The sequence below is a fragment of the Amblyomma mixtum genome, chromosome 2 (assembly GCF_055824585.1).
Source record: "Amblyomma mixtum isolate Tamu chromosome 2, ASM5582458v1, whole genome shotgun sequence".
NCBI lineage: Eukaryota > Metazoa > Arthropoda > Arachnida > Ixodida > Ixodidae > Amblyomma > Amblyomma mixtum.
The window spans coordinates 308,793,324-308,820,348 of record NC_143013.1 but is presented as its reverse complement, the minus strand read 5'-3'; the positions used below and the strand labels follow the sequence as shown (position 1 = coordinate 308,820,348).

Below are 27,025 nucleotides of genomic sequence, written 5' to 3'. Positions count from 1 at the left end.
GTTAGTGGGATACACCATTTATTTACAGATTAAAGGTGCCACAGGTTGACCTCTGGTCACAACCCCTCTTTTCTAAACAAAGCAATGAAAAAGCCTATGGTATCTACATCATAGTCCCGGCCTTCTAGAGCACAGTGACTTCCTTCAAACCTTTGTACAAGGGATCTTTGAACGTCATCTAATCCAGCTCCTGCTCGTCCAATTCCTCCAATGTGGGGCTTCTGCAACACATACAAGAACAATTACCAATCAATGTTCACAACAGCTATCTCACTGCAGCACATACAAAGTACTTTACTTCCCTGCAAAAAAGATACCTACAGTAATTTTATAAATTTTGCCAGGTAACATGACCTATGCACAAAACAGCTTTTTACTAGCCTCAATAGTTGGAAGTTTCTCAGTGACACTGCAACTAGATAGCCAAGCCTATATTTGTTTTCACTATGCCCGGGTCCCCGACACATACCAAAACAAATTTATTATATTTCTGAAGACAGCCCTTTTTTTTTTCCTTGAACCCGAGAGAACCCAGGTATCAGATAACAGCTAGAATTTAACACCCAAGAGAAATTCTGTGGCTGCTAAGCGAAATGTGTAGCTCAACACCTTAATTAAAACTCTATACTAAGGATGCCAGTATATGTAAACACCATATGGATTGAGCAGGAAACATTTTGAACTGATCAAAAATATTGCAGATTACAAGCATAAAACAGCAATGCAGTCAATAGCTTGTAAAAAAAGAATGCACTACACACGAATTTCATGATGTATTAAACTGCTAGCAAAAAATAGCTCATCGAATCGGTGAGGAAGTTTCACCCGAGCATATGCATCTCCTGCAATAACACAAGCCAATGTGTACAGTCGGCATCAGGCTTGCACACAGAGCAAGGATGTTGCACTGCCTTGCAAAAAAAAAGCCTTGCATGACAGTAGAGGCAGAAGGCAGGCAGCCATGAGCACATTAGCTGTAAACTATCCGCTAGCATCTATTTTCACTCTTGATGCACTCCTGCCCACTACTTGAGTGCTCTAGACAAGTTGACCGTAAGATCTTGTTACTACACACCTAGTACTTAAAATGTAGTTATGGTTTACATGTAGTCACAACAAATCACTGACTGCAATGAATCACCAAATTAACAACCACTAATTCTCAGTTAAGCACATAGCGTACAGTGGATAATTCCTTGCTTTTCAATTAATGACCAACTTTTGTGATGCCACACATAAGCAAAGCGTACTCAATGCAGAGAGCAGTGATTATGCAGACTATGGCAGATTCCAATGCCTATCTCTGGCAATTCCAATGTCTATATAAAGCATGCACAGGTGCACAGAAAAATACAGTGGGCAGAGTGAAGACTGCGGGAGAGAGGAGGGGAGGCGGGGGGGGGGGGGGGGGGGGAAGCCTAGCATTTTCTTGACTGCCTTATCACTGACATCATCACATGCATGTCACCAGAACTAACTAGTAGTCACAGCTTCTGCGGATAAGAGTATCACGTGACAGATCGCACGCTAATGGACGATGAAGAAGTGCCTCTTTGGACAGGCTCCGTACACTGCGAGCTAGGCACACATTTTTAGCCCCATGACTTTACAGTGCGCAAATATGTTTTCAAGCCAGAATAGACCTCTCCCTGGTGTAAACAGTGTGACGTCGAAAAGGCATGACCCGAGGAGCAAAATCGTCGACTTCCGGTTCTGAACCGGTTTTTCTGGTGTCGAGCGCTCCCCTACCGCTTTTGTTCCCCGATTCGAAACACCTCGCAGCCTTTCTTCTCCCAGTGTGTGAGCCTTCTCAGTACGGCGCACGTTTTGCCCATAGGACCAGAAACAGGTGTGCTGATGACGTAAGCCAGGAAAGGTCTATTTATGAAGCTTGATGCTGGAGATGTTGGACAGTGATCATCCTGAAGACATGCCAGCATAACCGACGCCGGACGCCAAGGTTTGCACAAGTTGGATGGTGAAGTAGTGGGCAAGAAGGGCTCTGGCAGCAGTATTCTGAGCTGAGACCAGTGGTTCGAGAAGGTGCAGTTAGTCACCAAACAAGAAACCAGGCATAGGCATTCTTCAAGCGTTTTCACATTGCTTACAAAAGACCATCATCTGGCTGTCAACAAGACATGGCTGCAAACCATAGCCGTGCCATTGGACACAGCATGCCAAGCTTGCAGCAAGCAGAGAATGTCCAAGGAGGATCATCCATTGGAAAATAGTCTGGACTGCAACAAGATCACTGCCTGGAGTCAATATTTTTCATGCTTTGTTCACTCTGCACCTCTGGTCTGTCGTGTCCACAGTGTGTGTGTAGCTGCAATATAGTGAGACATACAATGTGTTCATGCTTTCAGTGTGGTGCAAACCAAAAGCATTGTAACAAATTTGTACGCTAGGACTGTACTATGCCTAAACCATGCCATATCTATGAACAGTACCATGTGACAAGCACTGATAAGAAACTGATTGTTTGCAGCATAGAAGATGAGATGTCAGCAGTTGCAGCTGAAAGAGATTTTTTCCTGACAATGGTTGTCATGGGAAACAGTCGAGAAAAATTTTAGGTTCTACTGTCTACTGTCTGATGGAAACCCATCTGGTTGAGAGATTACATGACGAAAATAGAAGGCGCCGATATTGCGGCTCTCCCACAGGAACCTAGTTCACAATGAGGCATAATGTAGCTGCGTTGTTTGTTTATACACAGTGCATGAGCGAACCCAAGCACCATGCGTAGATTGGGGCCAAGTTTCCATCATTCTGATTAAGCGTATGTGCTGTCGTCTGAATAATTAGCGATTCCAGACAGAGCCGTGATTTCTTGTCCCTTTCTTTTGCGATCACACGTGCTTCTGCGCAGTTTATGTTATGTGCGGCGGACACCAAGTGCTCGGCAAGCGCATTTAGATCTGCGCGCTGGTTTCTGACGTCACTCTGGTGATCACGTATTCTGCAATAAGCACACATATTTTGCGGTAAGCACACACATCCCTGCTGTTGAGAGAAGCTGCACTTGCTGGGGTGCGCTGCGCCTTTTGATATGTAATGAAATGTTTTTCTCAGAGCGAGTTTGATAAATTAGAACAGTAGCACTATACCTATGCATGGGATTTTCATGGGAATGTTACGACTGCTTGACATAATAATTCCATATATCTGGGATCAAGCTGCAAAGCCCGCGTGCCTGAGTCCCTGAGCAAGCATCATGGCTAAGTTCTTTGATAGGTAGGTAGGCGCAAATTCATCATAGTCGGTCAGCTCATACTACAGCTTAGTGCGTACCTGTAAGGCATTCTACCAACAACACACTAACAGGGTTCCACTGCGCTTTTTTGTTCTATAGAGTCCTCATGGTGGCTAGCATCATTCAAGAGCAGCCCTGAAATATTGTGAGATTAATGTCATCAAGAAAGAGACTTCAAAGTCGTGTTAGTGAATGTTGGCTAAACACCCTTCATAGGTAGAGTGCCCTCTGCTACACAACCATCACAAACCACAAATTAGGGCCTAAAAATATCTAGACTAAAAGCTTTTTCACTTGTTTCCAAGAGTTTGCCCAAACCCTTTATGCCGTTTTACAGCTTGGGGCTTTTCAATTCTGTTACCAGATACGCCCAAACACCCACGGGGTGTTTTGAACTAGAGCTTTCCACTTTTATTGACATCAATGGCTAGAAAGTGTGCGCAGCTTATGATTGTAAAACACTAAAAAAATTCCACTGCACAGATACAGGACAAAAATGTGCACGAAGATCAGCATACTTCAATATGGAAAACGTGCTAATGTCACAAAAAACACTACAGGCACAAACCCTCACTGGCATAACTGAAGCTCCTGACGTAAGCCTTTTGAGTGCGTGAAGGTGACAATTGTTCACCTTTACCTGTTTGACAAGACAGACTTGCGGAAACCGGTGCAATGCCCAGGCCACAGTGGCTTCATTTTCAGCAGTTGATAGGCTGCACGTGCTATACAACAGCAGGCCACCCGGCTTGAGCAGTCTCACAGCCTGTGACAGTTGTAGAAACAGAAAGAAAAAAAAAGCATGAGTAAGCAGGAGAGATTACACACTCCTCTAAAGACACTGACCATCACTCACACTGATTCATCAACAGCATTAACATAACATACTCGCTTAGTAAAGAAGACATCAGGATTAATGCTACTATAGCTTACAGCAACACAACATTGTATGCTAAAAATGCTTATCACATGGCTTGGATATACTTCATGCAGGTCACACACAACACCACTCTAAACCAATGATAATATACACTGTTTACTTTCAAAGACCTAATCATTTCCCTTGTAACGACATCCTCATCAATTATAAATAATTTATTCACAATTTCAAGGCAGACAAGGTCAGTAAAAGGTTCAGAAAACCACATCCCATTCGCAGAATGTTGATGGTTGACATTTAGCAAGAAAGGCATCTAGTGTCAGCATGAAGCACCCAACATATAGTAATTCAACGCAAGATGTGATTAAGAAAAAAACATTGGTGGGACACTTAACCTCTGCCTTTAAAGGTCTGACATGACAGCGTAAATGGGTCCCATCAGCAGATCCTCTTGCCCACATGGACACTTTTTCCTCTTTCACAATCATTATGTGAAAGACCACATGAAACACATCTAAAGCCCCGCTTTAACAAAGCCATACAGACATGCCTGAGCGGCCTAGTGGTTGCATTCGTGAGTAGCAAGTAAAGGGTCAGGGGTTCGATTCCCGACTAATTACCCCAATTCTCTTTTCAGCACAATTCGTTTATTTTATATACGTACATGTTCTAGCGATGTTTGAGTCATGCTATGAACTTGTAATCCTCAATTTTCTAATCTTCTAATCACTGTTCAAATCCGTCGCCCCACATGTAACGTAGCGACCTTTTTTTTGACCAATGTGGATTTTTCGCTCACAACGCCAGTGCCAGATTACAATAATTTCAACCATCTGGGGATCTTTAATGTGCACTAACATTGCATAGCACATTGGCACCTTTTGCGTTTCGCCTCCATAAAAACGCAGCCACCATGGCCTGGTTCGAACCCAGAAACTCAGGCTCAGTAGCTGAGCGCCTCAACCACTGAAGCACCGCGGTGGGCTAAAATACTATGATACAGGGCAAACTTTCGAGAAAAATGCTGCTTTATTTAGGAAAGGCTTAAAGAAGACAGCTTTACTTCAGAAGGTAACACCCCATAATAAACATGCAGTAAGTTGTTTAAAGCACGCAACACAAAGGGAGATGTCACTAACAATAACACGGACATTCCCTCTTCAGTGCAACAAAATGGTACCTTCAAATTCCATTCAGATGTAGTGTGCTGTATTACATTTGACTTTGTAGAAACAATGCATGCATGAAATCAAACACAAATGCTTCATGTGTGTTCCAGCTGTAGTCCATTAAGTTGCAATTATGAACAAACAACAGATCTTCACTTCACTTCATTTATTTCATGTACTGAAAGGACATGAGGGGGCGAGAGAAAAAAGCTGTCTTACAGGCAGCTTGACAAGCTCGCACCCCCTGTTACATATGGACAAGGGCAGACACAGTACATGCGCGAAACATCAGGAATTACATATTTTGTAAAGCCATTAGAGTAATTAGATAACAATTATTATCAAAACACATGACAACTCTATAAATACTATAATAACATGCAAATTTGACAAACCAGAGAGTGGCAATTTTCCATTGCCGTGTAAAAAATGTCGACATAATACACACCACTTTCACACACACATATACACATTAACTGCATTCATCATAATTCATATACCATAAATAAAATCAACTGTACAAGACGTCAAGGTTTCTAATATGTTCATGCATTGTATGGCCTTTATTAAGATTATTTAACAGTCTTGGAATTACATTACACAACATTTGCATTCCATAGTTTGTTCGTGATGAGGGAACTTCCCAGAGTTCTGTGTGCCGTGTGTGATATGGGTGAATGTTGTGACCTATGTTTGCTAACTGCAAGAGGAAGTTACTTAAGCACAATACAAGCATGACCCCACTGGTGGACCAAGAATGATGGAATTAGGAAGCAGCGCAGACTGGCAAGGGCACAAAACTACGAAGGTATACAGACAAATGTTGCCTTCGCTCCTATCAACCTGAGCAACTAGTTTAGTACACAATGGCACCCCATAGCCACGTATGCCCCTGCTGAGCCATGGTCACTGCTCATTTGCAACAGCACAGACAGCATTCTACAGACTATACTCATATACTCCGCTTGCATTTCAGTCCAGCCTTACAGTAGATCTCTCTCCTTACGATAAATGCACGAGTTTGGTAAATTAAAAATGCTTGCACAGTTGGTACCGTATGAATGTCACATCCAGTATACGAAAAATCCCAGCGTGCTCACACAGCTTTCCAGAGCACAGGGCAGCAGCCTGAATTCAAGTCTTCAAGTTCAAGTCACTGAGGAGAGTCACATGACAGTAAACAAGGAAAGTGCCTTGGCAGCTCACTGATGATCAGATGAAGTAATAGTACTATAAGGTGCAATATCTACATAGCAGAAACACCAACCGTTTCCAGGAGTGCCCTCTGTTGAGGTGGATAAGAGCCAATTGCTTTTGCGGACTGCTCGTAGCTCAGACGAGGCCTGCCTCCAAGGGCGCTGCAGGGGGCGTCCAGCAGAATGCGGTCAAAGCAGTCTGGGATGTCCGGAACTGCACACACAAATAAGCAGTAGTATGTAAATCTCTTGCTGCTAAACATCTTGGTACTAAGCTGTCAACACTAAGTAAAGGTATATCTGACTGCACCAAGTAATACTTGAAACATTTCCCCAGTAAAACCATTGTGACACACAGTTTTTCACTGTACTGACCCCCGATTTTTCTCTGGCTACAGCACAACAGAAGGGACACAGTAAGGAAGACACAGCACTGCACTGTCACAACACTCCTTGCCGTGAGTGCGCATGAATGCCTACATATGTGCTTGCTACAATGTCGAATATATACACCTCCAAGTCTGTAATGCAGGTGTGATGAGAAAATCAGTGCATTTCATGTCTGTGAGTGTGCACTAGATAGTCTAAATGCTCTGGCTAGAAAGAATATCACATGGTGTAGACAGCTGCAATAATTTGTTGCTCAAACCACAATGAGACATGCTACAAGCACTGACAAATGAGAACAGACATTGAGTCAGTGTTGCTCATATTTATTTATTTATTTATTTATTTATTTATTTATTTATTTAATACTGCAGAGTCGCTCGACTCCAAGCAGGCATGAGCACGGGCATGAGCACAGATACAAATAAAAAACACAAGATATGCACAAACTTCATGCAAGAGCAAACGATAATGCGAAAAAAGAAACCAAAAAGACATGGGTTTCACATAGAAAAGGCTCTCAAATTATCAACAAACGTTTCCACATTTGGGCTGTTCACTACACACTTCGGCAATTCATTCCACTCTGCTATTGATTTGAAAAAAAAATGAGTGTTTTACTGTGTTAGAGTATGCACGAAATTCTTGCAGCATTTTTCCATGGTTATAACGCGTACTTGCTCGTGAAACAGGAGTAATATAATCATGGGTGTTTATCCTAATCAGATTATTATATATTAGGAACAAAAATTTCAATCTTGCTTCAGTGCGCCTTGTCTGAAGAGATTCTAGGCCAATAGAATTGATCATAGCTGATACACTATCTGTTCGTTTGTATCGATTGCAAATGAAACGGGCCGCTGTCCTCTGCACTCTTTCTAATTTGGAGATATTCTTGGCCGTAAATGGGTCCCATAAACAACAAGCATATTCCAGACGAGGCCGCACCAAAGCCTTACACGCTGCCAGTTTGACATGTTTTGCGGCCTTTGACAGTTTACGCCTCACACACCACAGAGTCTTCAGAGCTTTCCCGCATGTAATATCGATGTGAGCATCCCAGTTTAGGCAATTAGTTATCTGAACTCCTTGTCTGTTAGGAATGGTACTCATGTACCGACATCTTCTGGCTAGGCCTAGGGCTCTAAAAAATTAGTAATACCAGCCACCTGAATTCATACCACCACTGGTGGTTGTACAGGGGTTAAGCAATGCACCACTGACCCAGCAGGTGGCAGTGGCAACAGCATCACGTGGACAGTTGTAGCCTTGCAATAGCAGCGATAGCTTTCGCTCTGACATATCGTTTTTCACAAAACACGGCTGTAACGCAGTGAAGCTACCCTACCTGGCACAAGGAGTGCCACCCTTGCATACTGGTGGCGCTGTGAAGGGAAGCCAACTTAATTGGGCTTCTTGAGGCCTCCAAAATTGCCATGAGCACCTTTGAGACGATGCTAAAACTGAGGAAGAGGTAACCAAGTTTCTGCAGTAAGGATCGCCTGAGTTGCTGTCCCTTCACTAACTAAACTGCACAGCTCTTGCGTGCAATTTTTTATGAAATATTATATTTCGAGTTTCGGCTACATCGAACTACTGCACGGGTTTTACCTGATCACTATAACGAGGTTCAACTGAGTAAGCGAGAAATTACAAAACATTTAGCATTTTGGTTTACTTTGCTAGAATTGCAGGCAAGGGATCTTAACTAATACATCTTCTCAGCGCCCTGCCAGCAAATAAAGGGCTCAACTACATGTCATACCCTGCTCAAACAGAAGTTGCTCGAACACAGAGGTCATTTTTCAGAAAAATTCACACAAAGTTTTAACATGACATGGTAGGCTCATTTGGCAAGCATGATTCTGACCAATTAACTTATTAAAGAAATTAAGGATAGTTAAGAAATTAAACAATTGCAGATCAACAAATCTAACACCCAGCACTGTATGCAGCTCTCATGGTTAACAGATGACTAGCCCAAACTTTGGAGCGCTAAAACACATCGCAATATTATGATCTGTAACTATAGACGCTTTACAGCGCGAGACCATGGGCGCCGCCATATTTGGTCACATGACCATTCCGCCATCGCTGGCCTTCGGGCCTTCTCGTTTCGACGGCTGCCGGCACGCAGGTGCCCGGTTGCAAGACGCTTCTCCGGCTCTTGCTGTGGATAACGAGCTGCCGGACGGCACGAAAATTTCTCCTGAGTGCGCATAGAATGTGTTGGTGCTTGAAAATGTTTGCTTCAACCAGCTGATTTACTCGTCTCCTTCAGACTGCAGGCATCGGCTCGAATGTGTCAACAGACCGCGGTCAGCTACCTGCGCGTTCATATTTATTCAATCAATTCACCACGTAACAATATTTGTGGACCGCATAGCTTGTTGTCGAACTGCAGATTAAAAGCGGGCCGATGCCTGCAAGTGTGCTTTTTAGGGCTCGATATTTTTGCCGAATGGAGGAATATGTGTTCAGAGCTATCAAGAACGTTCGCTGCTCAGCACTATGCACGTGACTTACAGCCGAACGTCCGCGTGCGTGTGATGGCCGGCCGATTGTCTAGATATTTACTTTATCCTCCGTTAACATACCAACTTCCAAAGGAAGAGTATGGATGTTTTTCAAGGACCCCTTCAGAAGCTCAGCGACGTTCGACCGTGCTCTCTTGCTAAGTAAAACTGAAAACTGCTCGGAGTTCAGCACCCGCAGATGTAAGCAGTCGGAATGGGCTGGAATATTCGAAGTCCTGTAAGGATAAATTTCACCGCTGTCTCGTGCATTAGCAAAACTTTTGTAGAGCTTTGCACTGGGCGACAGAATTGCATGTTGATGCGTCTCCTTTGAGGACTTTAGAAAGAGCTCAGTTGCCGCTTCCACTGTGCTAGCGTTAAGTAGACACGACAGTTTAGTGAGCACCGCGCCGACGCCAAGGAAGCACTTATCGCAAAGGTATGAAAAAACACCGATCATTCGATGTATTGGATCAGTGTTTGTCGAAGGTGAGAAAGCTCGTTCTGCCATTCCCGCAGCTACTGCTGGCGTTGAATTAAACTGGCGCGCGGCATTTGTGATATGTTTATTTTTTTCGTGGAACAACACATTAGCGTTCTGTTCTGCTTGGAAGCAGCATGAACTCGCAAGACAGCTCCTCCAAAAACGGCGGTAATTGTTTCGCGGTTTCGTTTATGTAACAAGCGCGTCTATTTTTCCGACACTACACCGCAGGGATATGAGATCTGGATACTAATTCAAGAAACAGCTAAATTCATTCACAGCTAAATAAATTCAACAATACGCATGACATCCGTATCACAGCTGGGTTGTTTAAGAGTCACTTGGCGTTAGTACACAAGCTGCGCAACAGTGTTTCGCACTGCGCAGCGATGCTGCTATCGCCGGCTTCGAAGGCCAGAAGTGGCAGACCTCCTAGTGGCGCCATCTGTCGTGGACAGAGCAAACTGCTCTCTGTAAACGGTCTATAACAAGGCATGCCAGGTAAAATGTAGACCCTCACACACATCTTTATAACAGTACACAAAATAAATATGGCTCAGATTCCTGAACTTGTGCACACTTCCTTAAACCTCTGTAATATGTACATGTCAAATGAAATGCGAGCACAAAAGTAAAGTACGAAAATAGTAACTGTAGGACAAGAAATAATAGGCAAGTTTCATTACTACTTCCAAACAGCAGTCATTGTGCCATGAAGCGAAAATGAACTGCACCAATACTGAGCCTCCCTGAAGTGAGATCACTTCATTTCAGTGTTTGCATTTCCGCTAACTAATTCGCATTTCATTTCACACTGATAGCATATCCCCACCATGTGATCCCACAGCCTCGGTTGTGAGTGCTCACCTTGCTGCAGAAGTGAGTCAAACTCGTTGGCGTCATGAGCAAAGGCCCGAACACAGGAGATTTGCCAGCGTTCGCAGTTGCTTCGGACCTTGGCGACACGATTCTCAGACCTGTCCAAGGCAACCACCAGACCCTGAGGACAATGTGTTGAGAAAACCACCTTAATAAAACATGAACATCCTGCGCCAACCACATTCACTCCACACGGCACTTATTATGACATCACAGCCACCAGAAGTCTCTAGATGATCACAGAAATGTACATATTGTCAAAGAAAGCAGGCCATTAAAAACACAACTAATGTCATAGGAATAAAAGACAAAGGAGAGCCGAGACTTTCTTAAAAGATTCCACTTTCTCATGTAAGGAAGAAGCAGCAACCACACACCAAGCTGGTACTTCCAATGTTTCTACCATCCACGATGACATCTCTGCTGCCCTTAAAAGCCACGAGCCACAAATCACAGGGTACAAAAGGGAGCATTCCGGTCTTGCTTCTGCACCTTTCACTGACATTCAATGGCAAATTAGGTACGCTTAGCCTTGTTGTAGTCATGCTTGTTTCCAAACCACTTACCAGAATATGAAAAGCTAGTGCTGGATCTCTTACGAAAGCATGCAATTAAGGCTGCAGGTACCTGTGGAACTCTCTCTGAAATAAACAGCTTGTCTTAAAGGGACTATGAAACAAATTAATTGAGATTACGTAAAGATAGGCAATCCATCACTCGTCACCCCAGCGAAAGAATTTTCGAGCTAGCATGAATAACAACGAAGTTATAGACGATTAAAAATCACGCTCCTCCTCTCCCCCCTCAACTCATACACGCGGCGCACCAAGAAAAAATAAAGAAAACAGCTCCGGGACTGGGCTCCGCCCATGAATACGTCATTCGCTGACGTTCGGTTTACGACTTCCGGTTGTCGCACTCCCGAGGAGCAGCGTGCGTCGGCAGCGTCTCTCCGGTCTCGGCGCTTTCTTGGCTCCCGAACTCCCGGCAGAAAGAGGCGGCAGAGGTAAATTGAAAACATATGCGTGAAGGCAATGCCCTGGCCCGCGCTTGCCCGAGGGGGTCGCGCGGCGCCTCGAGCAGACGATTTTCACCGCTACCGGAAGTGTGCCCGTGACGTCGTAGCTGCCGCAGCTCGAGCGAATGACAGCGTGTGGTGGCCTACCGACGTCATGGGACTAGTGACGTCTGTTTTCCCGGTTTTGGTTTCAAAATCGCTCCCTACGAAGACACCAAACGGCCCGCGAATTTTAAAAAACGCGATTTTTAAAAAGCCATAATAAATTGCCGGCTCAGTTCCGAAGACTCATACTTGGTGTCAGTGCTTCTGAGCATAACTTCTAACATTTACAAGCGGCTTTCAATTCTTTTCATGGTCCCTTTAAAGGCATAATTCTCACATATTTTGAGGTATGGTTAAGACCCGCTTCCTGAGGAACTATAAATATAACCGATTCGGAGTTGTTTTCATTTTATTTCTCATTCTGTCTCCTAACTAGATTTGCAGTTTTCTAGCAAATATACAAATTTTCATATTTTTTGCAGAATCATATGCTCTTCTGCTGTTTTTATAGAGTAAATATCTTCTAGAAAATAGACTACACAGGTGTAATTTCGATTTCAGTAGCTGAGCACGTCTGTGTTGATAAGGTAGAAAATAATCGGTGTGCTCTCTCTTGCTTTCCTTACATATCAGGTCAAATGTAAGAAAAACTGACGTGTTCAGATGTTTGTGATTGAGAATGAAGCACATGTTGACTTCCATTTTTTGGCAGAAACAATATGCTCTAAAACATCTAGTAATTAGGAGCCACTAGCCATGTAGCACCATTGCCAAAGTTATATGCTTGTCCGGTTGTCAGTTTTCTTCTGTAGCCTCCTTTGCAGTCTGTTCTCCATCTCTCCCAGTAAAGTACTAACAATAACGGTCCGCTTCAAGCAACCATTATCATGGTGTAGCATTCTAGTGATATATCAAATAGCTTGGGATATCACTGGGGATATCAAAGAATGTTAGCTCGGGCCACACTACCAACTTTGAATGTAAGCGCTCGATCTAAGATGGTAATTAGCAGATGTGTATTCTAAGAAAGGCATTCTTGGTGCATGCTTTCAGATGATGCTGTTAAATGATTCTTTCATAATTTGGGTTCACGCATGAAGGCACAAGTGTTTGTAAAAATGCACAGGAAACAAAGGATGCCAGTTAGTGAAAGATAAAAACATGCTTAATGGGTTTTTTCAATGCCAAATAAACATCAACATAGCCAGAAAGAGGCAGAGAATCGATTTTTACTGAAAACAAAAATTGTGTAGGGTTGTTGTCAGTGACCTTTTAATGACCACTCTCGTACTGTATTGTGGACCATCACTCTAGCGACAAACAGAAACAACACAGTGAAGGCACGTACTGTGTTATTCATGAGTGTGGCCAAATGCATCGTCTTGCCGCCGGGAGCTGCGCACATATCCAGGACGGTGTCTCCAGGCCTGGGGTCCAAGATGTGACCACACAGGGCAGAGGGCAGGTTCTGCAAGAAGAGCCGCAAGGGCTCCAATCCTCCGAGGGGCGGGCAGCCTGACACCGGCTCTGTCATGCGCACTGCACAGCCCCTGCAGTTGGCAGAGGGCACGTTTCATGGGTAGAACAGTCACCGAGTGCCACCTAGCCACTACAACTGACACCAAGACCACAAAATATAAAATAAAATGAAATAGCTTCCATAATGCCAACCTTTCACTTCTCACCAAACCCCAGCTAAAACAAAGAACAGAAGCAGCAAGAGAAAATTGTTTCAGGATGTTCATGCAAATGTCAATTTGGCATCATGCAGTTGTCCAGCACACTCACGCCTCTCAAAGAACATAAGCCTGCCATGTTTCTCCTAAAATGCTCACAAAGGTGCTTTTGTGCAAACACTAAAAATGCTTTCAAGATCAACCCGTCCACCTGATGCACTCCTTCTGAACTATATTTCATGAAGTTTAAAGGGACACTGAGGAGAAATTGAAGTTGGCTTGTATCGACAGAATACCAGCACCTGATTACAAAAACGCCAGTCATACTGACAACAAAGCTCTTGTAACGTAGAAAAGAGCAAGAACCAAAATACAGGTATCGCTGCCACAGGCCAAACTCGCAAGTACAAGCGTGATGACGTCATAGGACAAAACAATGTTTTTTCTAGCAACACTAGGACACGAGAAGCCACGAATCACTGAGGCGCAGCCAATGCATGTGCAAAACTCCTTGGCGTTCGCCAGATGGCGCCACGTACCCGACAGCTACGCGCGCGCCTGCAGCATCGGGACCAATCAGCGCCCGCTCACCGGCGGTAGGCGGGCTCCCGGTATTCCGCTAACGGTAACAAGGTACACGGTATGCTAAAGGTGTCTATTTGCGAGAACTTCGTTGACGACTTCGAGAACGGAATCCATCGTAACGCTGGCAAAACGCCGGTGCAAACGTAAACGAAGTGACGGTAGCGACGCCCGCAATAGCCGACAGATGCCTTCAACCTGCGGCCGGCGGTAGCTTTCTTTTCGGCTGCTGCTGGGCCGCACTGCTGGCTGCTAGAAATCATCACGGAGTCTGCGTTATGTCATGTGCATGTCATGTTTTATGTCACTTAGTCCTGTGCCGTCATAAGTTTGAATCAGAGCAGCGGGAAAAACTTTTTCAACTTCGAATTCAAATTTCTTAGACATAAATGCATCTTTCGCTGCCGGCCAAGTGTCAACAAAGCCATGAAATGCCGAACTATCGGATTTTGCTTTAAAAAAAATATTAATAGAGCTCTCCTCACTGTCCCTTTAAAGGGACACTGTGGACAGCTGCATCCAATTTTTGTTCACAGAAAAAATCGATTCTGTGGCTATCTATGGGTGTGATGATGTTTGTTCAGCAACAAAACACATTTATTGCCAAAAATCATACTAAAAATTTTCCTGTTGCTTGATTCAAACTCATGATATTGAAAGCAAGAAGGACTCTATAATCACCGCTGAGAAGTGAATGGCAACAGATCTCTAGTTTTATATAAGTTGCACTTCCAGTGAGTGTAGCCTCTTTGTCAATAGATCATGGCTATCAATCAATATGAGCCAACTTTAATTGGTCCACAGCGTCACTTAAGCTTACCTACTGAGACATTTGAATGTCTCTTTATAAGTTGCAACAAGAACTCGCAGCATTCAATTGCATGCGCCCAATTTTCACTTTTACAAACAAGGTGATATGAGTGAGTGCCCACCGCAGCAACAAGTCAATAAATGCATAAGGTGCCACATTACATAAATGTGATGATACAACCAAAAGTAACCACTGCAAAGCATGCGTCCAGGTCTTTTCTATACAGCGCACAAGTACTTTCATGTTTACGGAGCTCAATGTTCCAGCTTTCTACAATGGCACAGCCTACTGGCCAGTGTAGCATGTCTGATGTGGCAAATCTTTGAACAAGTAATATTCAGGTAAGATTCTTACTGATTATATACAGGACAGAACCTCAGCAACAAAAAGAAGTGAATACAATAACAGCTGAAGAGTAGAGATCGCAAGATAAGAAATCAAGCATCACAACACAAGGCACTAAGAAAGAGCAAGAAGCAAACCCTCTTTTAATATTGCAAGTGTAGCTAGCCAAGCACACAGCTTCTACCTCATCAATGGTGCATGCTGCAAAGCCACTCGAAAGTGGGTAGGTTCAGAGAGGGTGCACATTCAACGAGAAAATCTCCACTGCAAAAATTGCTTTTTGAAAATGAGCATGGAAAGTAGCACACACTCGGACACTTGTTTGACGAAGATGTCTGCCCTGGATACAAGAGCAGCTCCATTCCCCACAAAAACGCGGCGTCCACGATACGGCCGGGTGCGGCCCTTTAAGCACTGGCCATCCAGGTCGCCATAGACTGCCACCTGCTGCCCGGCCTGCAGTCCTGCATTGGCAATTAGATACGTGGTCAGGTGAATGATGACAAAAAGCACCTTTACAAGACATATCCCAGTCAACTTCTGTTCATTCAACAGCAGCATATTCATCTAATCTGCTAGCTGACAGGTTCTGATATGAGCCTGTGGTGTTCATTAAAGGGACAGTGAGGAGAGCACTATTAATATTTTTTTTATAGCGAAATCCGATAGTTCAGCATTTCATGGCTTTGTTGCCGCTTGGTCGGCAGCGAAAGATGCATTTATTTCCAAGAAATTTGGATTCGAAGTTGAAAAAGTTTTTCCCGCCGCTCTGATTCAAACTTGGGATTCTCCTATGATGACACAGGACTAAGTGACGAGAAACATGACGTGACATGACGTAACGCAGACTCCGTGATTTCTGGCAGCCAGCATAGCGGCCCAGCAGCAGCCAAAAAGAAAGCTACCGCCGGCCACACGTTGAAGGCATCTATCGGCTATTGCGGCCGTCGCTACAGTCACTTCGCTTAAGTTTGCACTGGCGTTTTGCCAGCGTTACGATGGATCTTGTTCTCGAAGTCGTCAGCGAAGTTCTCGCAAATAGACACCTTTAGCATACCGTGTACCTTGTTACCGCTAGCGGAATACTGGGAGCCCGCCTGCCGCTGGCGAGCAGGCGCTGATTGGTCCCGATGCTTCAGGCGCGCGTAGCTGCCGGGCACGTGGCGCCATCTGGCGACGTCAAGGAGATTTGCGCATGCATTGGCTGCGCCTCAGTGATTTGTGGCTTCTCGGTTCCTAGAGTTCCTAGAACCATTGGTTCTAGCAACACTGCTTTGTCCTATGACGTCATCACGCTTGTACTTGCGATTTTGGCCTGTGGCGGCGATACCTGCATTTTGGTTCTTGCTCTTATCTATGTTACAAGAGCTTTGTTGTCAGTATGAGTGGCGTTTTTGTAATCAGGAGTGGGTATTCTGTCGATACAAGCCAACTTGAATTTCTCCTCAGTGCCCCTTTAACTATGTATGTTAACTAAATATGATTAGGAGGTTGCTTAAAGGTAACCGCAAGAGACACCAGTCCTGATGAAAGTGTCGTTCAAGGTGCATTGTGTACGCTGTAGAAGCATTCAATTTGCACGGGGCATATTCTGAACAAAGTGCCTAAAGCATGCAAGTTCAATAGATGAAAATGTCTGGTTGCCCATGAGTAAGGTTCCTGGCTGAAGACATTCAAGAAACAGAAACTCCAAAAATATTTCTTCACGCATAAAGACCATACCAGTCGGGGCTTTGGTACAGTGCACACCAGTATTGCAAGACTGCTTATACAGAGCAGTCTTATGTGTATAAATCCACCATTAGAAGATATTTCAGGTAACAGACAAAGTAAACAAATAACAAACAAACATTTGTAGACGAAAAATAAATACACTGCAAATATCGAACACAAAATTTGTTCTGAACTTTCTGGACTGATGTCACAAGCCTCAACTATGTAGAATAATAAAAGGTGACTGTACTAGTGAGTTCTTTATTTCTCATTAACTCCAGTGAGAAGAGTCGAAGACTGGATGATAAAACTGTCGAAGGTCTCAGGCTCAAATCGAAACATCACCTTTGAGCACGGCTAGTAGCTTTCATTGCTGGTGTTATCCACCTCTTATTGAAAACTTGCTTCTCGCTTTGTTAGAAAGCATCCTGCATATTTTTTGTTGCAATCTGTCTATCCATACCAAAAAAAGTTTCAAGCCAGCAAGGAGGCAACTGCATTTTATTGCCTGCTATAAAACCTGGCTCATATGTTGCAATGGTGTGATGCAAGTAATCAAAACCTGTTAAGCCACATTTTAAAAATCTACAAAGCAAATATCTCAGCAATTAAATGCGTTTAGTAAACAGTGATTTCTTGCTGAAAGCAATGCCAAGAAGTAGAGCACAGGACACAGCAACCATGTCAAACCAGCATTAAAGGAGTGCCAACATAGCCTGCCTTCCATGAAAACATCTTATGCTGAGTCACACTTTCAACACAAATAAAAAAGCCATATAATTTCATATTTGTGGTTATAAAAAAAAAACAGCACAATCCGAGATACACCTAAGCAAGAAGTGAATTTAACCCCTGGAAGTATTTTGTTTTTTATTTCATTGCTGCCACTATTTTATCCCAAGCAAGAAAGTGCCTGGGAGTCTTCTTCTTTTACATAGCTTTTAATTCACACAACTGAAAGTAAGGGTTAAAGAAAACCCTAAAAGGACTAATGACTGAGCAGAATGCATGGTGAAATTATGGAAAAAATGAAAAGACCTCGCATACTGAAAGGGTCAAGCAAAGTGCGACTGGTAAAAAGGTGGTGTAACATTAAACTGGCATAAAGCTGGAGATGCCATGCACTGTAGTGAAATTTTGGTGCTAAAAAAGCAGTTTCCCACCGTGACCATTACTTGGTGCACATAACACAGCCGTCTTTAAAGAATACTATTTTATTTTTAAACAAAGGTACTTTTTTATGCTTATTAATATCTGTGCTCTCTCTATCATCCTTTCTGAAGTAAATGCAGCTAATGATGATAGAGAAATTTGATAAACCAGAAGCACGCTGCCATTCCACTGACAAATAGAACAGTGCAAATATTTGCTCAATAAAAGCAGGTGTCAGTACATTACCGACACAGAAATAATTCAGCCAGCTGTTGTATTTCAGTGGCAGTTACCAAAAAAAAATCTCACTTAGTACTCATTTTTTGCAGCCATACGGTCTCATTTGCTGTCTATTTCTTACTTTCACCAGCATACATGATTTCTTGTGCTTCCAAAGCAGACTTCATTTATGTGACAGCTGATAGCTTAACAAACCCTTGTAAATATTCTGCACCAAAATGTTACTGACATAGTCACTCCAAAACAAAGTCTTTAGACAGAATCATGCAGAACTTTTCCTTGCACTGAAAAAATAGCATGTTTAGATATCCATTTTATGACCCCTTCAAGATCCTTTCTTTTTTTTTTCTTTAGGATGCATTGTCCCTTCAAGCATGGTGCACCTTTTGGAGCACCCACGATCCCAGGTATGTAGACATGAGCTCCTCTGAGGACAGCTTCAGCACAGTCCCTGCGGACCACCACTTCTCGCAACGACGGCTGCAAGTGAGTGAGGCTTCGCCGTCCTGACAGCACCAGCAGGTCAGGAACTGAGGGGTGACAAATGACTTCTGGTGCCAGCTCACCATGGCTCTGGAAAATCAAAAGAACCATGCCTGACCTGACTGTACGCGCATTTATGCAACGGTATGCCAAAGACACACAAAAAAAGATAAGTGCAGTAAAATATCCAAAGGTAATATAATTTACTCTAAATTCTTGCCTATTCAGTTCACGAAACATGCATGTGTGATGCAACAAATATATTTTGTCTATGGGAGCCAATTAACATCTTGCAGTAGGAAGCTACATGTCAGCAGTATCAGTTTCGCTCAATTGTGCATATTTGATCCATGCAAAATTTAATGACCACAGGGGCCATCTGACACTGTGCTGCACACATTTGCATCTGTGCCACAACAGCATTTCAATACCTCACATTTAATAGCTTCAGCCCCCCAGCCATAAGCATCAGCTATGACGGTGTAAGAGATGCTGAGGTTTCAGAAATGGAGTTGGGGACGTTATGAAAAATGTGAAGATGCAGTAACTCTTGCACCCTCAGTGAACATTTTGCAGTACCATGGGAGAAGGTATTAAAGCAGTCAACAACGAGAAGAGAGAAAGAAATGCAGATACACGTCATGGGCTGTCAATGTAAATGTTCAAATTACAAGGGTGATTAAACGCGTATGGTACCAAGAGCTCTCACAGGTGTATTATTACTTCTTCTGTCCTAACTTCTCTCTAAGCCTGCAGCTGTAACCACAACTTTACCACACAGCTGTTAGATACTGCACACATTGCGTTACAGCCTCACAACATCAGGCACAAGATGTTGCTCTCCCAGAAACATGGTCAAAATGTGGAAGTGCATATCAGGTTCATCAGGCTTTTTCACCTAAAGGGTACCTCACCAGCAAGAAATTCATCACCAGCTTGTTCAGGCATATGGCTCTGTTATGCCAGGGACACACATCTGGGTTTGGTACACTGAGTGGTATCCTGGCATCAGAGATGAGCAAAATGTGTAACGATGTGATCGACAGAGCACGTCCACTGCAGATCTGTGCCGTGTTGAATGCCTGATTCAGAACAATTGTCACATTTGACCTGGCATACAACTAAAGAACCTAACATCTGAATGGCTTGTGTGCATGAAATCATTCATGAGCAACTGGGTAACCGAAAAACATGCTCACAATGAGTGCCAAAGTAAACAGAACATCAGGGATTTGACACAGATTCCAATGGGTAGGCATGCTGCTGGAACAAACGTTTGGACAACCATGGCAGACTATTGTATATCAGTACATGAGTCCCCAGAACAATTTTTATCCATGCAAGCTCTAGTTACCTAACTTTTTGAATCACCCTTATACACAAACAAAAGCATCTCAAAAAATAAGAAGATGGAATTCCATCACAGATTTAGTGCCACATCAAGTACAGAATGATTGCTGTGTAAATCTGTGCTAATGCATCCCACCTTGGAGAAAATTTTGATAATATAATTTTATAGCAAAGAGACAGTGCGGGAGAGACAGATCATAGCATTTTCTTTTGATAACAACATAATTTTCATCTCTTTGGCATCTCTTGTCATACAGGCCACTCGAACCATAACAGGCATGAACCATATATCCAAGGTATAGTATCTGGATTTAAAGTCTCTCATGACATTTATACAAATAAACCTTAGTTCTTTTTTTGTGTGTGTAAACTGTACTTTTAAAAAGTGCATTCAAAAGCAATAATTCCCCAGAAGATAATATTTTATGGCTTGAAGTACTTGTCTCAGCACAAAGCTAGCAACAGATGCGTGCAGTCTAGGAAGCACGCACCAGTGAACTATACTTAATGCATATGTTTCAGTGAGTGCATAGACGGGGCGCTAAAGAAAATAGGCATTAAGTTGACAATGAATGCAGCTGTAATTCAAGCCAAAAGGATGAGGCAAATATGCCAGTCACCTCGGTCAGATAACGCTGCACCGAAACCTTGGCGTCTTCCATGCTGGTGAGACGTGTGTTCACACGCACAGTTGTGTACTGCGGCGGCAGGCTCAGCCAGGACTTGAGATGTGACAACCGGCTCTCTGCATCAGTGACCTGGTAAGACTCGTGTTAGGATGCTAAGAGGCAACTGGTTGTTCACAAGAAGTGATTTCGTGAAAACTAACAGCGGATAGCAGCAGCACGACGGGAAAAAACGCAGAATACAAAAAGGGAAGCAAGTCACAAAACCGAAAGTTCGGCCTCGATCGAAAGTGCTTTAATTAAATTCGAATTTGCAAGAAGTTTCATTGGCGAACAACGAGCACGGCAATAATGTATTGCGTACTTGCGCCCAAAATACATTTGGACAGGAGAGCAGTTTCACTTGAAACAATAAGCAACTTACTCCCGCATCTTGTAGCTCTTCCAGCAGCAAGCTTTCCACGTCTGGACATTTCTCAAATGGATTGTTTAATTGTAGGTCACCCATCCTGAGAGATCCCGAGAGAAACGCCAACGGTTGAGGTACTACGTGCTTCCCAGGTGGTTTAAATCGTCTAAATAAACCTTTGATCATCTGAAAGGTAATGCCTGCCAGCTTACTACGCACACAGCTTATGCGAATGCTAAATGGCGCATTAGGACAGGAAATGTGTCCTACGAAGTTAATAAAACACTGAAAAGCTATTCTGTCAATACGTAAACATCGAAGCACATGGTCTGCTGAGCCGTCCGCTCACACGAAACCAGACTGGCTAATCTTTGGATTATATTGACCGTTGTTGACTGGCTGCGACACTGGCTACATAGAAATACGTAGAAGTTTTGGTTTCGTCTCCAGTGGTGTCAAAAAGTAATGGTGTCTACGGCTGAGACGCACTGCCTTCGTGACGGTGCGCATAAAGTGACGTCTAATACTACACAGGTGGCTCGTCCACGTACCCTTGCACCTCAGCCGAACATGCGAATCATTCGCAGAGTGTCGTTGCTCATGCGTTGCTCTTTCTGCCATGTGTTCACCGTGGCCTCCGAAATTCTCTAAAATCTCAGAGGCCATTCTTACCAGCGTTCGACGCTAACGGCCGCAGTCAGCAATTTGTACAATTAGCATCAACCTCTTCAGTAACAGAGCGCAGGACCGTGCTTGTAGCAGTTGTTAGTAGAAACGATGGGAAACGCGGCGCCCACGAACATGCTTCTGAAATATGCGATTATGGGGGTGGCTGCACAGGGAAGGGTTTGGACTCCCAGGGATCTATGAATGTAAAGTAGGTAATGACCTTCTGCTTATATGGAATTAGCCCATTACGCTTTCGCAACGTACCCTTAAGGCGGAGCTTAAGTGTCCCCCACCCCCCACCAGAAGTTTTTCTTTATATTTTTCTGTAACCAGTCTGCCAAACTAACGGTATTAGCTATAAATTCACCATTTCTAGATAATTCTGTTGACTTTCACATATGACTGTTTTTCAATCCTTTCGTCCCCGCACTGCTTTTCAGCCATCAATCTTCCAACTGATTTTTGCTAACGTCTACGGGAGATTCATTCACATTACTTTCGTCATCTCTACATCCCGGGGCCTCATGGAGTGTGGCTGTGTCTGTGTCTGTATGGATACTGCCGCATCCTAAAAAATATGTTCCCTTGTTTCTACGGAATGAATGCATGACTGAATTAAAAAAAAAAAACCTTATGGGGAGATTTGGGAGGAGGATGTATGGGTGGGGTCCCGAGTCCGGGACGCAAGCGGCTGCCGCTGATGTCCGTGCTCGTGGTACGAGGAAATTCGAGTGCAGAGTTGAACAGGGCAGCCTTCCATTCCTCTATAGTTGGCCCTGCGTTTAGGTCATCACGTGGATGGTTTGGGCAGGTTCACACCATATGAAGTAGGCTCGCCTTCTCCCCGCACATTGTGCATTTGGTATCGTAGTACCCAGGGTGTGCTAGGTTGAGACGGGCTGGTAAGTTGCAGGTTCCAATATGGAGGTGTCGCCATCTAACCTCCGCTTTGGAGAGCCCCTTGGCTGGGAGCGGATATTTTCTGCGAGAGAGCCTGCAGTTTTGTAGCCGCTTCGCGTATGTCGCTGTGGGGCCGGGGTACTTAGAGTTACTGCATATGCTATACAGGAACACTAGGGGCATTTGAGTGTGTTGAGAGTGGCCATTATTTTGCAGTATTGTGCACGTGGTGGCCGGGGTCCAATTCGTCCTCTGATGTAATTACAATAGGCCGCATGGAATCCGTTATAAGTGCAGGCGGCGTGAGTGGCGGTCAAGACAATGCTTCCCTCATCCACCGTTTCTGCATTGTCCTCGCGGACAGTGAGGACATCGACTGGTTGTTGATGAGTTACAGCTGCCACCGTGTACCCGGCCTTAGACTTCACTGCGTCTACGCAGTAGACATTGGCGTCTTGTCCGTGTTCGTCACAGACGTATATTGCCCACGCTTGCCGGCGGCCTTGGTGAAACAGAGGATGCATATTGCGGGGTAGTGGACTGACTACGAGCGAGCTTGGCCACTCAGCCGCTAGAGCTTGCTTTTGGATGAGCCCTTGCGTGCTAGAAAGTTAAGGTCCATGAGAACCGTCTGGCATGTGCGGGTAGCCGCCAGTCGATTGATTTGGATGGCGCGCTGGGCGGCAAGGAGTTATTCGGCTTTGTTATGCTCCCCGACCTGCAAGAGGCGCTGTAGGCGTGCTTTAGAGTAGGCCCAGAGCCATTTTGACCGCGTTTCGGATCATTGGGCCCATTTTTTTGTAATCCCGCCTGATCAGGTGGAGATATGGGGTGCACTACATATATATTTTTTTTTTTCAGTATGAATGCATGGACCAAGTGCAGAGTGGGCTGTTCAAGCATGCCTTGGTTGTTGCTAGTAATCCTGGCATCATGCCCGCTACCTAAAGGCTGATATTTTTGAGCCGAGTCCCAGGACTCTCTAGCTTTAGACACTCAACCAGGACCTAGGAGTTGGGACCAAGGATGTGTCTTGCACGTCCACCGGCGCCAAATTGTTTTAAAGTTATTCTGAGACTACATGCTGCCAGGTAGTGAGCTCGGAAGCTTCGGAACCAATTTGAGTGTCGTCCTTGTGCGTTTTGGCAGTGAAAAAAATTCGACGATCCTATTAACTGATGCGGCGAAGCTGCGACAGTGCGGGGCTTCAGCCTTCTTTACATTGGTCACCTTCGCATTGCGTTTTCGAATTTTATTTAGCCGTCGCTTTCTCGTTGCACTGCTGCGTTGGTGGAGCCTACTACAGGATGAAGGCGGATGCGTGGTTGGGTGGCAGGCTCCTCATGATTACTTGTGGGCAGAGGCTCCTGGAGACCTTCTGTATGGTGTAGATGAGTAGGGAGGGAGGTGGTTGTGTCAGTGCGTGGTGAGCTCCTCTAATGGGCTTCTGCCAGTTAAAGGCTTCAGGAGGCGTCGCTCCGCTGCTGCGTAGACTTCTGGTGGATGGAAGCTTCTTTAGGGTGCAGGTAGGTTTCGTTCCGCTGCTGCATGGTCTCCTGCGTGGGTAGGTGGAGGCTTCTGGACGGGTAGAAAGGGTGAAGACCTTCTGATGGGTGAAGGTGGGCTCCTGTCATGACCTTCTTGTGGGTGAAAGCTTCTGAAGTTTGCAGGTAGGTTTCGTAGGTAGGTAGGTAGGTTTCGTTCCGCGGCTGCATGGGCTCCTGCGTGGCTGGATGAAGGCTTCTGGAGGGCGAGAACGGTTGAAGGCCTTCTGGAGGGTAGCGGTGGGCTCCTTTTATGACCTTGTTGTGGGTGACGGCTTCTAACAGGTTGGTGGTGGTGGGTTTCGCTGCGCTGCTGCGTAGGCTCCTGGAAGCGCCTAGATGGGTGCAGCCTTTTGAAGGATGAGGGTGGGTCGGTCGAGAGGGGAGTTGGGTATGCGTGCTGGCCACCAGAGGCTCCTCTCATGAGCCTCTGGTGGCTGAAGGCTTCCGGTGGCTGAAGGCTTCCGGTGTGTGAATGTGGGTTTCGTTCCGCTGCTCTGTGGGCTTCTGGAGGGTATAGGTGGGTGGAGAGAAGATGAGGTGAGAGAGGAGGAATTGGAAAGGATGTGGTGGGCTCCTCTCATGGGCTTCTGTTGGGTTAAGGCTTCTGAAGGGTGAAGGTTGGTTTCGTTCCACTGCTACATTGGTTTCTGGTGAATGCAGGCTTCTGATGGGTGGGGTTGGGTGAAGCCTTTCTAGAAGGTGTATGTTTGGTGAGCTCCTCTCCTTTCATGGGCTTCTATAAGGCGGAGGCTTCCGGATGGTGGAGGTGGGTAGTGGGTGGCGTCTCTGGAGGATGGAGTTGGGCGGAGTGAGGCCTTGCTCTGGTGGAGAGTGGAGGCAAGTGTTTTGGCGATGGGTGGAACTTCTAGAGGGGAGTGATTGCACTCCTTTGCTCGCACATGCTGAAGTCGCGATTTGGAGAAAAGAGCCTATTACTGCTCTCGCAATAAGAGATTTCAAGCTGCAGCAGTTTTGCCGTTTTCATGGAAATAGCTGCAATATGGTTGAGGTTGCGACGTAGTGATGCTGAGCCGATGGTCTCTTTACCTCTGCACTCTTGAATGTTAGTAGCCTGAAGTTATTCAAGGCCTCGGATGGTTTCACAGCAAAGGTGTCCGCACCAAAAATGACAAAGCACGCTTCCTTGTCAGCGGTCATTAATCGGAGACCGCTCTGTTGCAAGGAAATCCACGACCGCTTTGATGTTCCGTCTGTTTGGCTGGCTCCCTTTGGTGCGTTTCAGAGCGTCAGCGCATTCCGGTATGCACTGCGACTCGAGTGTGCATTCAGGAGCTAGGCGAGCAATATCCTTCAAGACCGCCAGTTTCTCTGCATGTTTCAGGTGAGGCATGAAGGCAAACTGTGGATACATCCGCACATGGACGGACTTGCAGCATTTAGCCTCGCTAGCTAGCTGTAGAGTTGCAATTAGAATGCTGCCTGGGCCTATCGCCACTTCGGCCGTTCTATGTACTGGTCCAGGGTCTCATGACAGGCCCGGCGGAAATATTTGCACGTCTGATGCAGATGGGGGTGGGGGAGCGACATGAACGAAAGAAGGAAATACCATCTTTGTTCTTTCATGCAGCCAGTCCACTTACCACGTTCTGCATCAGCTATCTGGGCTACGTCAAGAGAAGCTAGGCATGGAATGTTATCAAACGCGGGCTTCTAATCGTTCAGAATGTGGTCTCGCGTTCGCAGCGTCCCAAGCGGCTGACGGCAGCAGTTTTTAGGACGCAGTGGAACAGTTCCAGCACCGCCTGGGCGCTGCTGGTTGCCTATTTCCAACGGGAGAAGATAGCAACTCTGAGAGCACGGCACGATTTATCTGTGTCCACATGGAAATGTAGGAGGCCATAGACATCATGCAAGTTGCTAGCGGGAAAGCATACCATTCGTGTTCTTTTCAACAGAAGAATCAGTGAACGCGCTGCATTACGAACGCGAATCGTCAGGTTCTCGGCAGTACGCAAAGCACGTGTCATCTCGGTTTACAGCGTCTGCGACGAAGCGAGAGTGAAAGCGAGATATGGCCCTTTCGAAACGGTCGGTCGACAGCCTGCGGGCTGCGTGAGAAAAGCGTTAGCTGCTAGTCGCAACACGTTTCGCATGTCTTCACTTCCGAAACCACCGAAACGATACGCGCGCGGGAGCGATTTCGTGCCGGCATCGTCGGAACTACTTAGTGATGGGTCGCTCAGGAGCGAGCCGGATCTTTTGAGCGGCTCTTTTTTGGAGAGCGAGTGAGCGGTGGCTCAGTAAAGTGAGCGGCGGTTCTTTTGGAGAACCGGTTCTCTCTCGTTCAGTGAGCCGTGCTGACCGTGCCTAACCGTTCCGTCAGAGCCGGGTCTGCTCCAGGGTGCGATTTGCGCGCCATCTATTGAGCAGTGCGAGAAATCAACTGCATTCCCTTCCTTCGCAACCAACCCCTCGCCTTCAGTTGTTTCCGCGTGTGCACTGCCGCTGGCACCCGCGTTTTTAAGGCGAAAACCTCTTTTGGCTACGGCTCACTGAACGAGAGAGAGCCGGCTCTCCAGAAGAACCGCCGCTCACTAACTGAACTGAACGAGAGAGAGCCGGCTCTCCAGAAGAACCGCCGCTCACTAACTGAACCACGTACGGCGGCACGGCTCACTCGTTCTCTAAAAAGAGCGGTTCAAAAGACAGCCGAAGGTGAGGGGTTGGATGC

At 45.3% G+C, this 27,025-nt stretch overlaps 1 protein-coding gene across 3 annotated transcripts; it reads right to left on the bottom strand.

Moving 5' to 3' along the window:
* LOC149364897 (tRNA (cytosine(72)-C(5))-methyltransferase NSUN6) lies at positions 1–21,554 on the bottom strand. 3 transcript variants are annotated; one of them, XM_089574853.1, is made up of 9 exons: positions 21,233–21,554; positions 20,803–20,940; positions 18,733–18,922; positions 15,553–15,708; positions 13,179–13,369; positions 10,756–10,888; positions 6,573–6,715; positions 3,897–4,022; positions 1–221 (listed from the first exon to the last, which is right to left on the bottom strand). In XM_089574853.1, the coding sequence occupies exons 1-9, from the start codon at positions 21,401–21,403 to the stop codon at positions 57–59; spliced, it is 1,413 nt and encodes a 470-aa protein (XP_089430979.1). In that variant the 5' UTR covers positions 21,404–21,554; the 3' UTR covers positions 1–56. The 3 variants fall into 3 exon arrangements, with proteins under 3 accessions (XP_089430979.1, XP_089430978.1, XP_089430980.1); XM_089574852.1 differs by having other exon boundaries at positions 13,179–13,380; positions 15,555–15,708; XM_089574854.1 differs by having other exon boundaries at positions 13,179–13,380; positions 15,555–15,708; positions 20,803–20,927.
* Between the last annotated feature and the right edge of the window lie 5,471 nt (positions 21,555–27,025).